The 15,289-nt window shown below is 40.5% G+C and overlaps 2 protein-coding genes across 3 annotated transcripts in view; one reads left to right on the plus strand and one right to left on the minus strand.

Annotated features, from left to right (window-relative positions):
• Positions 1-673: 673 nt before the first annotated feature.
• On the minus strand, positions 674-12,587 carry nol8 (nucleolar protein 8). 2 transcript variants are annotated; one of them, XM_066697848.1, is made up of 18 exons: positions 12,136-12,587; positions 11,693-11,887; positions 10,996-11,058; positions 10,549-10,627; positions 10,302-10,452; positions 9,873-9,943; positions 7,486-9,463; positions 7,195-7,398; positions 6,942-7,067; positions 6,590-6,680; positions 6,268-6,412; positions 5,911-5,994; positions 5,470-5,789; positions 5,107-5,236; positions 4,957-5,021; positions 4,607-4,689; positions 3,721-3,808; positions 674-3,315 (listed from the first exon to the last, which is right to left on the minus strand). In XM_066697848.1, exons 2-17 carry the CDS (start codon positions 11,829-11,831, stop codon positions 3,749-3,751), a joined length of 3,789 nt encoding a protein of 1,262 aa, XP_066553945.1. In that variant the 5' UTR covers positions 11,832-11,887; positions 12,136-12,587; the 3' UTR covers positions 674-3,315; positions 3,721-3,748. The 2 variants fall into 2 exon arrangements, with proteins under 2 accessions (XP_066553945.1, XP_066553944.1); XM_066697847.1 differs by lacking the exon at positions 674-3,315 and having other exon boundaries at positions 3,334-3,808.
• Positions 12,588-12,758: 171 nt separating this feature from the next.
• Positions 12,759-15,289, plus strand: part of cenpp (centromere protein P) — an 89,561-nt gene continuing 87,030 nt past the window's right edge. Inside the window, exons 1-3 of the mRNA XM_066697862.1 lie at positions 12,759-12,885; positions 14,455-14,609; positions 15,033-15,193. Coding sequence (XP_066553959.1) covers positions 12,874-12,885; positions 14,455-14,609; positions 15,033-15,193 — 328 coding nt within the window. The 5' untranslated portion in view covers positions 12,759-12,873. The remainder of the gene's footprint in view (positions 12,886-14,454; positions 14,610-15,032; positions 15,194-15,289) is intronic.

The following is a 15,289-nucleotide window of genomic DNA, read 5'->3' on the forward strand; positions in this document are numbered from 1 at the left end:
CTCTCTCAGGAATGCATTACTTTGCCAGAACTGATAAACCTTATTTTTATTTTGTCTTACCGATAACTGTTTTCCTTTTCAAACTGTGCAACGAAAAACACTAGACGCTTTCATCCCACACAAAATCAAAGTGTTTTTGGTTATTCTTATATCCTGCTTTACCAATCTTTTGTTTTGATCAGCCAGCATCAGGTCTATATTGTGTAGCAGTGGGAGGCGCATGATTTTACACGGGCCTTTCCGCCTCTAATTGTGAAATTAAAACGCACTGTATTCTGTTTTAATACTGAAAACCTCAAATAGCTGATGCCAGCCATCGCAGACTTATATTGATCTAGTTTATGGAAACCTTTACACACACATAAATCCTGGAGAGGAACGAAAAATCAGTCAAACGTGTTTACAATTGCAGTAATGTCATCTAAAAAGGCAAATACACACTGGCCTTTTCTCAGTGTGTTTATGTGCAATGCATGTTTACACAGATCAAGTGTTTACTTCAGTTATGCAATTAACTGCTTATTTTACTTAATGTTTTATGTGGTCCAGAGCAATTTAATGTTGAAAACTGTTAAGAAAGAAACAACTGAATTATTCTGAATAAAGCTTTTAATCAAAAGCTTGGGAAGATCAGTCTAACATAAAACACTTTTTAGCTCCTAATTAAAACGTATTACCAAAATTTGTCAATAGAACTTTAATTTTCAATATGAAATGACAAACCATATTCAGTATACAAGTTAAACACCCTCAGACTAATATATTTGACAACATTATAGTTATATGGTGGTTATTATTGCACTAAAGCTTATCAACTAAAATGGAGTTCAGTTATATGAAAATGGCTTCAGTTACTAAGATAACAGAAGGATTGTTGAAATAACAAACATAGCATTCATACTGTGTATCTCCTTGCCCTTCAAAAGTTTTAATGTCATACAAATGTTATGTCCCAAAAGATGCATCTGAAAAATAACACATTTTCCTTTTAATTAGAATATTTTGATTTCAAGAACCAATTTCTATATAAAAAACATAACAAAATATACTTTAACGCCCCCCCTTTCCAAAAAAGTAAATCATGACAAACTGTAAACTATCAACACACCCCATGACACTGAAATACAATTTTACAATATGCTAAGGTGTGACACACAGTTGTCAAACAGTCTGCACTGAATGAATCCACCATATGTCTGAAACTGATCCTCAATCAGATCACAGCTGCAGATTGGTGCAAAAGAAAGGATTCTGTCATTCTGTCTTTTAAATCCCAAACAGGCATCCACAGGTAAATCTGTCTAGCTATTTATAGCTTCTGATCTGCCAAAAAAAATGGGGAAATGTAATGCAATCAGATAAGTAGCACACGCTGAAAGCAGAAATAAGATTGGTTATCTGTCTGTCTGTATGTATTGCTGTCAGTTGTTCCCAGCACAGTCCAAAGCAATGATCCAAGATAGAAAATCAGGTTTGTGTTGCCATGCATGCTCCTGAGAGGTTATTGTTCCGTCAAGTATAAGAACAGGGTGCAAAATGGAAGACATGGGCAACTGAGCATGTATAGCAAGTTATGTCACTGCCGAGTGCAGCTGTTGCAGCTTTGCCTCTGACATTAGACACCTCATCAGATGGCAGTGATGTCAGCACAGATGAAATAGGAAACCACAGCGTCCTGCTATTTAGAACAATCGCCATGAAAGGAAAAGGACCAGCACAGATTGTATTCTGAGAGCCAGCACGTCCCACTGCATTCAGCTTTTGTTGCACTGTTTGTTTCTTGGTGCAAATGCTCACAAGTTTCAAATCCCCTCAAAGCTTTACGGATTCATTTCATGTTTATACCTCGGTATTCTGGTTAAAGGTCGATGCTTTCAGTACTTGATGAGATTTAATGAGAAACACATTTCAGAAAAAGTACACACACGTTGTTGCATTCATACATTATTATTATTATTATTATTATTATTTTTATTTCTTGGCAGACACCCTTATCCAGGGCGACTTACAACATAAGTGCAAAAATAGAGAGAAGTACAAGGCATCAATCATTACAAATTCATGAACACATCGAATGTGCAGGTGAATTATATAATTCGATTGTATTTGTATTTTTTTCAGCTCAGAGACGGAGAACTGCTCTTGATAAAGATGGCCGATTGCTGGTGAACACCCTGGTCTCCACATACAATAGGACTTTCCATGACACCTGAAGCTTAATCTGAATTTGTTCCACTGCAGCTTTTAGGTCGCGAGAGTTATCGGCAAGTTAAACTGTAGCCTTAACAAACATAACACAGAGAAAGCTTTCACCTCACACAGTCTGCAAGTTCAAAGTTAAAGATAAACCACAGGCTGACTTGAAGGAGCGAGAGCGCCGGGCCATTTCATTAACATGCTTCCAGTTTTACATTTTCCCCTTTAAGACTTCTCTTTTGCATTCCTGCCTCAGTGGCTTTGTTTTCAGCCCTCACAAATACATCTGATAAAGGATTGTTGTTGACAGGAGAGACACTCGGCTGTATGGCAAACTGCTGTCTGGCAAAGTGTGCAGTAAAGGTATTATCATAACGATGCAAAAAAGGACGCATTGTTTATTGTAATCATTTTTTAACTCACTTAAATTTCAAACTTTTAAATATGGAAAAAATGGATGGCAATCATTTTCTCCTAAAAGCTTTTGAATAAAAAAAGTGCAATTTTCTAACGCAGATGCTGGTGCAGATACCACAGCAGGGTGATCCAGGGCAGTGCCAGGGATAGTTGCCAATCTTGAGTAAGTGCTCCTGGCTCACAAACAAGTTTGTACTTGAAAGTGTTACAGCGCCGGAGCTTCTCCTGCCGTCGTTTAGACATTCAAAGCAGCTGGTGTAGCCAGTCTTGAACAGCCATCACAGCCTGCTTGAACAGCAGAGAAACCTCTAAAAGGCTGTCTCTGCTGTGTGTGCTTTAATGTAAATGTAAAGTAAATATTACAAGATCTGAATAGGAAAAAACCCTGTGAGGAAAAATGTGAGCTGCTTTTCCGGTAATAAAGACTCATCCAGAAGTGACTGAGAGGAGGGTTTCATTTCCTGCCATTTTAAGATCCACTCGGTGTTTCGCGGTACTGTTGACTTTGACAGGAGTTGTGCCAAATGTCTTCAGTTTTTGCAGAAATTAGCACCCAAGGTGGCAAACTTGTCAAAAATGTTGCAAATGACACTGCAGTAGCCAAGGAAATCAGACCCCCAACCGCCGACTCTGGCTTTCAGGGCCGTGTGGTTTGAAGATTGGGACGGTACAGGACTGGGTTTTCCACGAGAACAGCACACTCTAGTGGTGACAAACAGATCAGATTTTTAGACCGATTTTATTAGAGCAATTTCAAATCACTGAACATTGTACAGTATTTATGTATAAATATACAGTTCCAAGGTTAACTGCTATAGTAAATAGGGTGAAATAAAGCATTCTGAAAATTGAATGTTTCAATGACCTTAATGAATTATTTCAACAGCAGATTGTATATTAATTTACAACCAAAACTTCTTTGTGGGGCTAATTGTTAAAAAAAAAATCAGCTGTGGAAAATTATTAAATACAGAGTTCAGAGAATATGTGAAATATACGGGCTTGATTGAAAAAACAAACATGTCACATTAACTTCCTTTGTCTTAAAGGTCATTGCTCTTGAAATTTAATTGACAAAAAAGGCTCTAATTTGGAAAAAATACAAACATGTAGGGAACGGGCTCTGTGGCTCCGATTAGGTCCTTTGTTTTGCCATGACTTTCCGTCGCGCATCTTTATGCTTCTTCCTGTATTCCTTTAAAATACAAACACAAACAAAAAATCAGAACCTCATCTTTACTTTATTATCTGAATCTATTTCAACTTCATCTCTACTTTAGTTCATTGACATTGCCTTAGTCAATTCGTTTTAAAAGCTTCGTCTAGGATTTTCACAATATTGCAATTCAATTTATGGTCCAAGCAGATGAGTAATGCCTTTAAACTGCAATTCTTTAACACTATAATCTCCTGTAAATATACATTAACTCTCTAGTGCTTTGATCAAGCAGTTACACATAAGTAATCAAGTGATACGTAGTTCCACTACCCCAAAACATGGTAATTTTATACCAAATGCATTTCAAATATATCTTCATACAAACAGCATTAAATCGATTAATCAGTCTTCACAAATATTAGAACCATTTTTTGGGGGGGCAGATTATACAATTTAGCCACAATAACACTAAACTAACATTTGCTCTTAACAAGTCTTTTTCACTTGCAAAATTATGGGGACACCAAACTGGTTAATTACTTCAACCACTGGATTACCAACAGATTGTTGTCAACAGATCCCTGTGATTGAACCGAGATACGGACACACATTAACAACGCTAATTACTGCTTCACAGGCAGGCTGGCAGAGCAGGAAACACGTGAGTTTCACTGAATCCAATGCCTAGCAACTGATGAACAGTGATTACAAATGGGTGCATAATACACTATTTTCAAATTACTGAGTAGTTTTTAAACATTTCCCATCACATTAAATACAAAACATTTAATGCATTTGATTTGATGCCCTAAGTTCGTCCTACAAGTTCTGTACCTCAATCAACAACGTGCGTTTTTCCTCCCAGTGCCCTCTTTCTTCCTCAAGCTTCCCAGTTCTGCAGAAAGTCTGAGGTCCCTCTGAAGAGACAACGCAGTCAAACACAAACATGTTGTTACAAGAGTCCAGCTCCAGACACAGAACAAGCGTTTCCCTTTGCTTTCTCACAGCTTTAAATAATGTCTATTTTGACACGGTTGCAACGGTTTTAAAACAATAAAATAGTATTAGTTTGCAGATATCAATCAGAATGTACAATACAGAGCAGTAAGCAGGATATGTGAAATACATCTTAACTCTGATTAGTACACGACTGTGACAAGAATGGGAGTTATTTTTGTTCATACCTTTCAACCTTTCATCATCTTGGAAGAAAAAGAAAAAGGTTGTTTTCTTTGCTGGCAATGGTTCCCTGAGGAGAAAAATGAAATGCATTCAATTTTCTAGACAAGTCCCATTAAAATAAATAAACCCACAGATGAGGGAAGCTGCGTTACCGCGTCGTGACATGAGGAAGGGCCTGCTCTCCCAGCTCCTCGTCTTCCCCCTCGGAGCTGCTCTCCTGAAACCGAGGGTCCTCCTGCCACGAGACCTTGGCAGACTTCAGCAGCTCGACTGTATAATCACCTGAAACCAGGGAACATCAGTATTACTCTGGGCATACGACCTCCCCTTCCTCTCTGAACTCTTGACTGAATCAGTTCCACCTTTGGACTGATTGAACACCTCACCCAGGTCTTGATATAAAAAAAACTGTTTGGGCGCAATGCTGATTTAACAGCATTTACACACATCATTAGAAAAGGATTAGAAAGATGCTCTTTCAGGAAATCACGTGATTCGAGAGCCTTGTATCTCACCTGCTTTGGCACTGGGTTCCTCGACTGCATCGTCTCCAAAAAAAGAGAATTTAAACCCTGTGGCGTCGTCTTTCGCAGCACTGATACTAGCTGAGGGACCAGAAGCATGCTGTGCCTCCTGGCTTTGTGCGGGGGCGTCTTCCTCCATAGCCTCCTCCACCTCCTCCTCTTCATCCCACGCAACGTCCTGCTTTTCTTCAGGTTTCTCGTTTGTGCCGCCGAAGGCCTCTTTCAAGTCCACGGCGATGTTGTAGTAGATCTCCTTAGAGACCTCGGGCAGCTTCTCCGCCTGCTCACGCTTCTTCCTTCGGGCGGCCTTGCTGCAGAAGGAAAGGAGAGAGATGCACTTCAGCAGTTTTCAAGCAGATCTGAGTACTGTAAAGGTACGTTCTATAAAAAGACTACTGTTTGAGTTTCAAGTCCAAACGATTCGAAACCTGCCTTTCTTTCTTTGTTTCTTCCATTTTGGTTTCAAAAGCCGCATGCTCCTCTCGAGTGGGGTCGTAGTGCAGGGCGCCAACATCTCTGGACAGAAAAGAGAAGAAAGAAAAAAAGCTTTGTGAGAGTCAGCTACATAGATTTGACAAGGTACTTAACAGGAACACAATGTGGTGAGTAATAGCAAACACAGGGAAAAGCACTAAATGCTACATTCCTTTCCCCCCCACAATGTTTGTACAGCTCTTTAAAACATGCTTGTGCAGGGAAATTCATTCAAATACACCAATCAATGTCAGCTGTCTATTTTAATCGGCCATTATTCCTAGTTTCATGGAGGTTCTCTCTCATGGTCCTTGCCTAAAGGTCTTGTTCTTTGCAGTTTCTTTGGTGCTCTCCGGAGTTTGGATGCTGATGTTCAAAAGACCTTGTAAGATTTCAAGATTCTTCTTTTTCTCCTCTTCAAGTTGTACTTCGTCACTTGTGTGGGGCTCCTTAATCTCTTCTGGAAAGAACAATAAATACATATATATACATGAGAGAGAGAGAGAAATATAAAAGTATATAGAAAATAATATACAGAGAACTGATTGTTAACAGTTTTCAAACTATTGCTTCTAAGCAGGAATTAGCTGCCAGTTTTCAGAATGCCAACAAAGCAAGAATAACATTTAATCCAAACCCAGATCATTAGACTCCTCTTCGCTGTCCAGAAACCGCGAGTCCATGCGGAATCGCTCATCTGTGCCGAAGCGCGATTGCATCGCCATGAGCTACAAGGTTTAAAAAAGATACGAAAAAAAAAAAAAGTTAAATGATCAGAATACACAGAGCCGCAGAAATCAACTGCAGAGGAAAACGTTTTGAAATATAAAGATTATCACATTGATAAGATCTGCAAGAGAGGGTAATAAACAAATAATGTCAAGAGGACTGGATCAGAAAAATAAGATTACCAAATCCCAAATAAAATCCCCAATAAAGGAAGAGGGATATAAATGCTATAAAGGCTAGGAGAGAGGGATATACCTTACCTTGTGTCCAGATTTGCCTTCAAATTGAGGCTTGATCTGAAATCGTTTCTCATCCTCTTCATTTTCTACTTCTTCCTCCTCATCACTGCTGTCGAAGAGTTTTCCTGCTGCTTGCTTTTTATATTCCTGTAACAATTCAGTCCCCACAGAAACAGAAATCAGTCACAAACCTTCTAATTCTTCTAGATATATACTAATTCACGCCTGTACCACTATCGAGCCCGCTGTGAGGAGTTGGTCGTATGGTACTGACCTTCGCACTGAGGTCCGGTTTTGGCAACGCCTCAGTTTCCTCTTCACTGGAACTCTGTCCCGATGAGTCGTCCTCTTCCTCAAACAGGGTCTTCTTCAGTTCAGTACAGGACTCTGCTCCGGCCTCGCGGCGTCTCGGTTCCTCATGGATTTCCTCGTCCGAATCGAACACAATATGCTTGCCTTTACTACTCTGAGGCATGTCCTGGATAGGGAAGATAAAAAGCGTCAAAAGCTTCACCTTTCACCGCCCAAGAGTGCCCAATATACATTTATGAAAAAAGATACATACCAACTTAGACAGAGCACCTTGAATGAGCTTCTTCTGCTGCTCGGCCTCCCTCTGTCTCTGCTGCAGCGCGGCCAGACGCTTCTCGTTGTCCTGCTGCTGCTTCAGAAGATTGTCCGAAGTGGAAAGGGAACTCCTGTTTCCATTATCTTCTCCGTTTTTACAGACAGGGCCGCCAGCCTTGTGGACACTTTCGACTGGCTTTCTTGACAAGTCTGTACTCTTAGTTGACTGCGCTGCCTGTTTTAGAGGGGTATTTTGTACACGGTCAACTTTGGGAGGGACTTTCTTCTCCATCTCCTCTTCTTCATCACTCTCTTCCATGCTGTCTCCACTGCTGTCGCTCGAGGAGCTGCTGTCGTCTTCACACGCCTTAGAACGGTTTGTCCTTTCTTCTTTAGGCTCAGGTTTTGCGATTGTGTCTGTACCATGCGAGCTACTGGATTCCAGGTCCGATTCCCCACTCTCAGACTCGTCCATATCGATGGCGAGATGTTTACTGGGCGCCCGATTCTCACTGCCTGCTTTCTTCTCGTCATTTAAGGGAATGGGTTGGATTCCTTTAAACGGAGGGAGTTTGGAACAGCCTGCCTCCATCTCATCCTCTGAAGAGCTAGCCTCCGAGGAAGACGTTTGGCTCTCCCGAGTGGTGGAAGACATTTTCTGCTTCTTGAAAGGCTCAGCCCTCAAATGGTCCTCCTCCTGTTTCCTCTTAGGGCAGAGTCCCAGTTCAGTCCTTGGCTCAGCTTCCACAAGAGTCTTTGTCCCTTTAAAGGTAGGCAGGTTCAATGGAAGGGTCTTTTTCTTTTTCCTTTTCCTGTCGTTTTCCTCATCACTGCTATCCTCCGCCAAAATAGCAGCTAGAATATCTTCGGGTGTGTTGCCTTTCTTAGAGGGCAACGGGGTTTTGGACTTTATCTCAGAATGTAGAGTTGGCTCAGGTTCTTGACCAGATCCAGCTTGGGAACCCGATTCCTCACGTTCCCCGCCATCTTCTTCTGTGGGCTCTGCCGATTCATTTGCGAGTCGCTCCAAGTCGGCTAAAGACATTTCTAAACGGTAGCAGTTCTCCATCATAGCCTCATACTCAGAGTCCCCGCTCTCCTCCGATCCTTCGTCACTGGAGCTCGAATCTGACTCACTGGGTGAAGAGGGGGGAGACCTTTTCTTCTTTGATCCTATATTCTTAGCTCTTTCTGTGCTTTTAGAGGGTTTAGAGTCACTTCCGTTCAGAGGAATTGCTGACAAATGGCTCTGTGGTTCATTCTGAGCAGTTATTTTGGATTCTGCATGCTCTCTCTGGTGGACGGAGACAGCTGGAGTTTTACACAGTGTAATAATTTCATCTGTATCGGCCGAATCATATTCACGGTCACTGTCGGCCTCCCTTGAGGTCTCTACGGTCATCCTGCTACTTCCATTCTTTGCCTTTTGCTGTGACCAGTACGCATTAGGCTTTACAATGAAGTCATCCCCAACCACCTCCAAGGTATCCATCTCCTCTGCACTTAAGCTTTTGTTGTGGATATTTTCTTGCCTTACAAACATCCTTATTTCCTCCTCAGAATCCACATCACTGTCAAACAAGCCCATCGACCGGTGGCGGGTCTTCAGCGCTGCAGGCTGATTTTTATTCGAAATGGTCTTTTCTTCAGCCTTCAGTCTGAAGGCAGTGTTGGCGCAGAGGTTGGACGTAGACATATTTACTCCTTGTCTGTCTAGACAGTGCAAGGACCTGTTGCTCACCACCTCAAAGTCAGAATCTGTGACTGCTTTCTCTGACTTGCTCGGAGGATCCTTCGTAGCCTTTTTGGGACGGATTTTGGGCGGAGGAAACTCTCCTCTCCTTTTCTTGCTGATTTCGTCATCACCTCCGGACACTTCCCATGTCAGATGGGAGATTGGAGTCGAGTTCTGTAAATCCGCTGTCTGGTCTAATTTTTTTATGTTGTGGCTGTGTTTTGAAGGGTCATATTTAACAATGTGGTACCGAATTAAGGCAAAATATGGATCATGTCAATGAGAAAGAGAAGGTCACACATTCACTTAATTAAAGGTAGGAAACTTCTTAACTTCTGAATCTGTAGGTGTGTGTTCGTGGCTTCATTTTTGCAGTTAAAGTGAGTCGCTGCTTTTCGTAAATATAATGGAATGAAAATGTAAGTTTATAACCTAACATATACATTAACAAGACTTAAATGCAACTTAAATTAACAGATGCTTAACACACAATTCAGGTCATCAGTAGTGTGATGGTTATAATTTGGGAATTGTTTCAGTAGATGTCAATGCCAGTTTAAATGCTGGTATGAATATACAGGACATTGTTGTGTGTATAATGGAATCCTGCTTTCTTTTACTGAAGAACAGAAGAGCAAATACAAAAGGATATCTTGTTCTTGCCTTGATCTTTCAGATGGAGTACAGGAAGAACGCGCCCAAATTTACTGACAACCCAATCCTATAAAGACAGAACAAATAAGGCAAGAATCAACAAAGATGTAATTGGTGAATGTACAGTTGAATGAAGAATACACGAATAAACAGACAAAAGATTCCAATATAATATTTAAATTCACTGAAGTTGTTCAAAATATGTCATTTAATTGCAAAAAAAATATATATATATATATATATACATATATATATACACATCCACTATGTGTTACAAATAAACTGATAAAGTGCAGAATAAAATGTTATCACAGTCTGTTTGGCTGCAAAGGCAACTGCAACCACAGATATAAGACAAACAATTCAACACCTGGCTTCCAGCTACTAACACTGATGGTAGAATATATCAAAAGGCAAATCAATACCTTATGGCCTGGAACCTCAGTCCCTGGTACGGCCGACTTCATGTGGAAGTTCTCCACGCCCGCGTTCTTCAGGGAGTCCATGAACATAGGCTTCTGCTCCTTTTGTGGAGTCTGCTTTTTCTCAGCGGCTTGCTGCCGCTCTTGAGCCAGTCTGTGTCAGAAAACCAAGACATGTTTGAAAGAAGCTGGAGCTTAGAATAACATAACAAAATCTGTCACATAATAAAACGGCTTTTGTGTTCCTCACCTGTGTAAGAAGCTTTCTTTGGCCAATTCAATGTATAGTGTTCCCCCTTTCCATTTAGTTTTATTCAACACAGAGATACCTGGGGAAGAAAAAGAAAGGTGAAACTGACAGAAGGTTGATTTGCTGTTCTGTTTCCCCACAAATTATAGCAAGCAATATCCTTGTGCCTGAAGGGTCATTTAGTTTCTTGTCAATTAATTATTTTGTGGCAAACTGGAAGGAAACTATGGCAGACGGCACCTTTTGACATCCCCTTCTTTAGACACATCCTGCTCTCATTGGGATAGAGAGCAAGAAACACACACAAGGGTGGCCCTAAACAAAGACAGAATACATACATTTGTTGTTATAACTAAGCCTTACCTGCACAAGAAAGAACATTATAAAATATCTACACATGAATATTGAATAAATGTTATGATCAAATACAAATAAATCAGCACTTACATTTTCTAAGTTCTCCATCAGTGATATTAATATTAAGATAGCCAAAGGTTTTAACAGGGGTTCCTAAAAAAAAAGAAATTAAATATGAAATTAACAATCTTCAAATAAAAGTCAACACTGTCATGTCTCTTTGGTTATTTGTATCTACTGAGCTGATGAACTGCTATAAGACACAGGATAGTCCCGTTGCATTTTTTAAATAATTGTTCAGTTGTTCAACTTTGAAAACCTATATTTTATATCACTAGTTATTTGCAGTTGTCAAGTCACCTTTGTGTATAGAAGGAACTCAGTGAAGGCCTGGCCTATGCATTACATTTTATGTATATGCCGGGATACATCATTAAAATGTGGACAGCAATTCTTCAACTCAAAATCTAGGCTAATCTAAATTAGGTTTTCAATTCCAGTATTGTCAAATTCCATTAATTAATTGATGTGTACTAATTGGTCAGTATCTTAATCCTGAGCTCAAACTGCATTGCAGTAGCAGGCCAAGAGACTTGACTTTTTATATGTGCAAATTCTCATATTAACTTATCAACTTATTATTGTGACATTTTTCTTAAAGATCCCAATCTTATATTAATACAGATATAACCATTTATGAACCTTAAACGCATAATATTGTGAATATTCTTTCAGAAGTGATATAAAGTAGTAAATTAGGCTCCAGTGCTAGTTTGTGAAGTCTTACCTTGCTCGTCTCTCCTGGTGACAATGTCCACATCTGTCACATCGCCAAACTTCCCGAACCTCTGCTGGAGCTCCGACTGGGAAACGCTGTGGTTTAACCCACCGATATACAGACGTTTCATGATCTTATTCTCGTCCATGTTTTATCTGGTAACTACTATCCTCAGTCAAATTACAGTGAACCGAATCGGTGGTCCTGAAAAGAGAAAGCACAGTACCTTAGTGTGGTCATTAAAACTGCAGCATACGAAAATCAAAACACATCCATCTGACATTTTAATATAAAATACAACTCACTGCATTCTTCTTTCACTTTTAAAGTTAAAATGTATAGTACTACAGATCATTCATCTGCTGTATTACATTTCACAAAAGACGCTGCAAAGTTATTGAACATTTTTACAAACCACATGGCAAGTCAAAGTTTACTCTTAGGTGACTTACCATACACAATAGATTTGTTGTCATTGAAAGTCAGCTACAAAATTAAGTTGTGTACATCCAGTATGTTAGTCTACACATGAAGGGCATAAAACAAATAGCTGAACAGCAAAAGCACATTTCGTACTGCACCGCATCTCCGCACACATGCGCGCAGCGGACACACGCGTGTGTTCAGTAAAAACACGTCCCTCTGCTTCCATCGAACAGGAAACAAGGTTCCGCTGTAACAGGATTATTTTTTAAACGTTTTGCTAAAATAAAGTTCCACATCACATTATATTGGCAGATTCAGAACACAACACAATATATGAATTGGGTATGTGTGAACCAAGGTAAAGCATATTACATACAAGTAAATGTTTAATAAGAGCTAACGCCATACAAGGAAGGCTGTACTACAGTCATTATAGAGGGAGAACAATTTAAATCACGTCGATTATGTCTTTCAATTTTAATATTTTATATTTATAACCCGTACAAATCTACAGTTATCAAACTTAATTCGTATTTGACATCATTGTGTGAGTCGCTGTCCTTGATTTTAACTAGAAAGAACCCAATTAAGGCGCGTCTCGATTCCGCACTCCCCCCCATGCGTGATGACGTTGGTCCAGTCCAGTCCTGGCGGGATTTGTGCTCTGTTTTTAAACAGCTGGACTGGACGGGTCGCTCGCAGAGGAATAGCTCGTATTTGAGGACTTGTAACGGAAGTTTGTAACGGAAAGTTTATATCTAGGGATGGACCCTCAGGTAAAGGATGGTTAATTGAATTGGTCAGAAGCCGTAGCGCCTGTTTTCTGTGCAAGTCATAGGTCGTGTTTGAACTGCTTTCACGGACCTCGGATCAGCGTTAGTCTGGGCAACCCCTGCCTACTGTGTAGTGCAAGACCTGCGCTGATCTGGGACTAAACCGGCGCTGCTTGCGTGCCTCTGGATCGCCTCCTTGTTGCGCAGATGTCCGTAGTTCTGCGCACATTTACACAATCTCAGCGATTCCATTGGTGGAGCCGCGCAGAGCTGTGCAGAGCTGCGGACATCTGCGCTACACGAACCTGACCCTGGATGTGATGCTTCGTTCCCAGGAAGAGAGGAGACGGACGCAATAAGTCTATCATCAAAAAACAACATTAGTGTACAGTATGCATGCTTTGTTTAATAACCGAGAGTTTGACGATTCTAGAAAGTACATCCACACTGTGTGGTGCTACTTAACTTATTATTGTTCCCTTTGCAACGGAGGTGTTTCTGTTGTAGTGACTTGAATTTAGAGAAGCAGATTTTCTTCAGTGGTTATTGCAGAGATTAAAGAAAAACGCAACATAAAAACACAATGCCAAATTGCAATACATATATAATATCGAAAGATGCTATTGTGATATTTTGAAATGCATTAAAGTCCCAATCATTCTTCCTGGAATGATTATTGATTAGGGTAACAGCTCTGGTTGGAAACAAAGCTGTGGTGCAGATAGACCTGTACCGTCTACCAGTTAAAAGTATATGAAACAGGTGATCTTTACTGCGCTTCTTAGTCCTGGAATAATAAAGCTCCTCAATTAATGGTAAATAACAGCCAATGACCCTCTCTGCTGTTTTACAAAGCATCCTTACCTTTTCTATTACTGCTTGATTTGGCTCCAAAGGCAAGAGAATAACTCCAGATGTTACTATGTAGTTTTGAAAAAGTATTTACTCCTGTGTCACTGTATTCACCACAGTGTGGACTAATGAGACTGGTTGTGGATCACTAATCTTAAAGATACTTAGTTAAATTGTGTACGTTTAAGCAAGTGAAAGCAAATGTGGAAGAGCCTTGCAAAATTATGTATTTTGATATTAGTGTAGCATGATCACTGCACTGTGGCACAGGAGCCCAAGGTTCGATTCCCTGTCGTGGCCGCTACCCCCAAAATACTACATTGGTGTTAGGAGTGGGATGCTGTAACCCACGTCAGTGTCCGGCCTGTGAGCCTCAACTGTGGTCCGATGATGGTGGAGCAGTGCAAGGTTGCGCTGTGATGACAGGGAGTGCTGAGAAGCCCCTGTGTGTGCCGGGGATGGCAGAGCGTGAGGTCGCACTCTAATGACAGAAGGGGGTAGTGAAGTGATCTCGTGCCTCACTAAGAGGCCTGGGCCTTGTGATGCGGTAAGATCGCTGCACTGTGGCACGGGAACCCGGCGCTCAATTCCCCATCGTGGCCGCTACACCTGAAATACTACATTAGTTTTTAGTCTTCCCCCCCCATATGTAATGTATGTGTCCTGTTGTTTGTATGGATAGCAACTTGTAATATATGAAATGAAATCCTTGTATTACAGGCCACTTCAGGCTTCCAGAACAGAGAAAATCCTCAACAAATGTATGAAGCGGAAATCAGATCACTGCGGGCAGAGATTGCTGTGTTGGAGGAACAGCAGGAGAGCCAGGAACGCGAGGTGGCCTTGCACTTCGGAGAGCACCTGCAGAAGGCTCTGTATGTGATGAATCGCACTTCTAACCAAACTGTGATTTTTCTTTCTTTCCTTAAGGAGGTTTATTACTGTTGTAAGGGGATACAAACATGCAGCCTATAGGATTATTGATGCATTTATGTTTTTTGTTTTCAAATGATCAGTGAATATTTAAAAAAAGCATCCTTAATATTTACAGCTGAGAGACCCAACTTAAATATATATTTTAGTCACCCTGCACTTCAAACTATTGATCAATTTATTTCTTAATATATTTCCCAGAATAAAATATATTGCTTTCTACATTTTTGTGCGTCAGGAGAATACTCTTTGATTTTCTTTCTATTGTATTTTGTTGTCTGTGTTTGTTAGGATCTTGGGTTGTTGTGAGTGAATAGCTGAGAAATGTATGTGCTAAAGTACACGTTTTACTGTGACAATTTCAGAGCATCCCTGAAAGGAAAGTCATCAGACAAGAGAACTGGAGAAAATGAGACGCTGGCAAATCTGAAGGCTGGACTGGAAAACCTGGAGGAAGACCTTGCGCGTCAGGCCAAAATTAATGGCATTGAGCTGACTCAATGTACAGTAAAGACACTGGAAAAAAGTATGTGCTCTCGGCTGAAAAAACAAAAAAAATATATAATTCTGAGAGACTGAAGTGTGGAATCTGATACAGTACTCTTTGACTCTATTTAACCAC

This window comes from Amia ocellicauda, chromosome 3, assembly GCF_036373705.1.
Source record: "Amia ocellicauda isolate fAmiCal2 chromosome 3, fAmiCal2.hap1, whole genome shotgun sequence".
Taxonomy (NCBI): domain Eukaryota; kingdom Metazoa; phylum Chordata; class Actinopteri; order Amiiformes; family Amiidae; genus Amia; species Amia ocellicauda.

Excerpts from the sequence above, each read along its gene's own strand:
- nol8 (XM_066697848.1), bottom strand. The coding sequence starts at position 11,831 with ATGGACGAGAATAAGATCATGAAACGTCTGTATATCGGTGGGTTAAAC. Across the intron at positions 10,453-10,548 it reads AAAGAAAGCTTCTTACACAG|ACTGGCTCAAGAGCGGCAGC; the intron begins GTGAGGAACACA and ends TTTCTGACACAG. Across the intron at positions 5,995-6,267 it reads GCAAAGAACAAGACCTTTAG|AGATGTTGGCGCCCTGCACT; the intron begins GCAAGGACCATG and ends TTTTCTGTCCAG.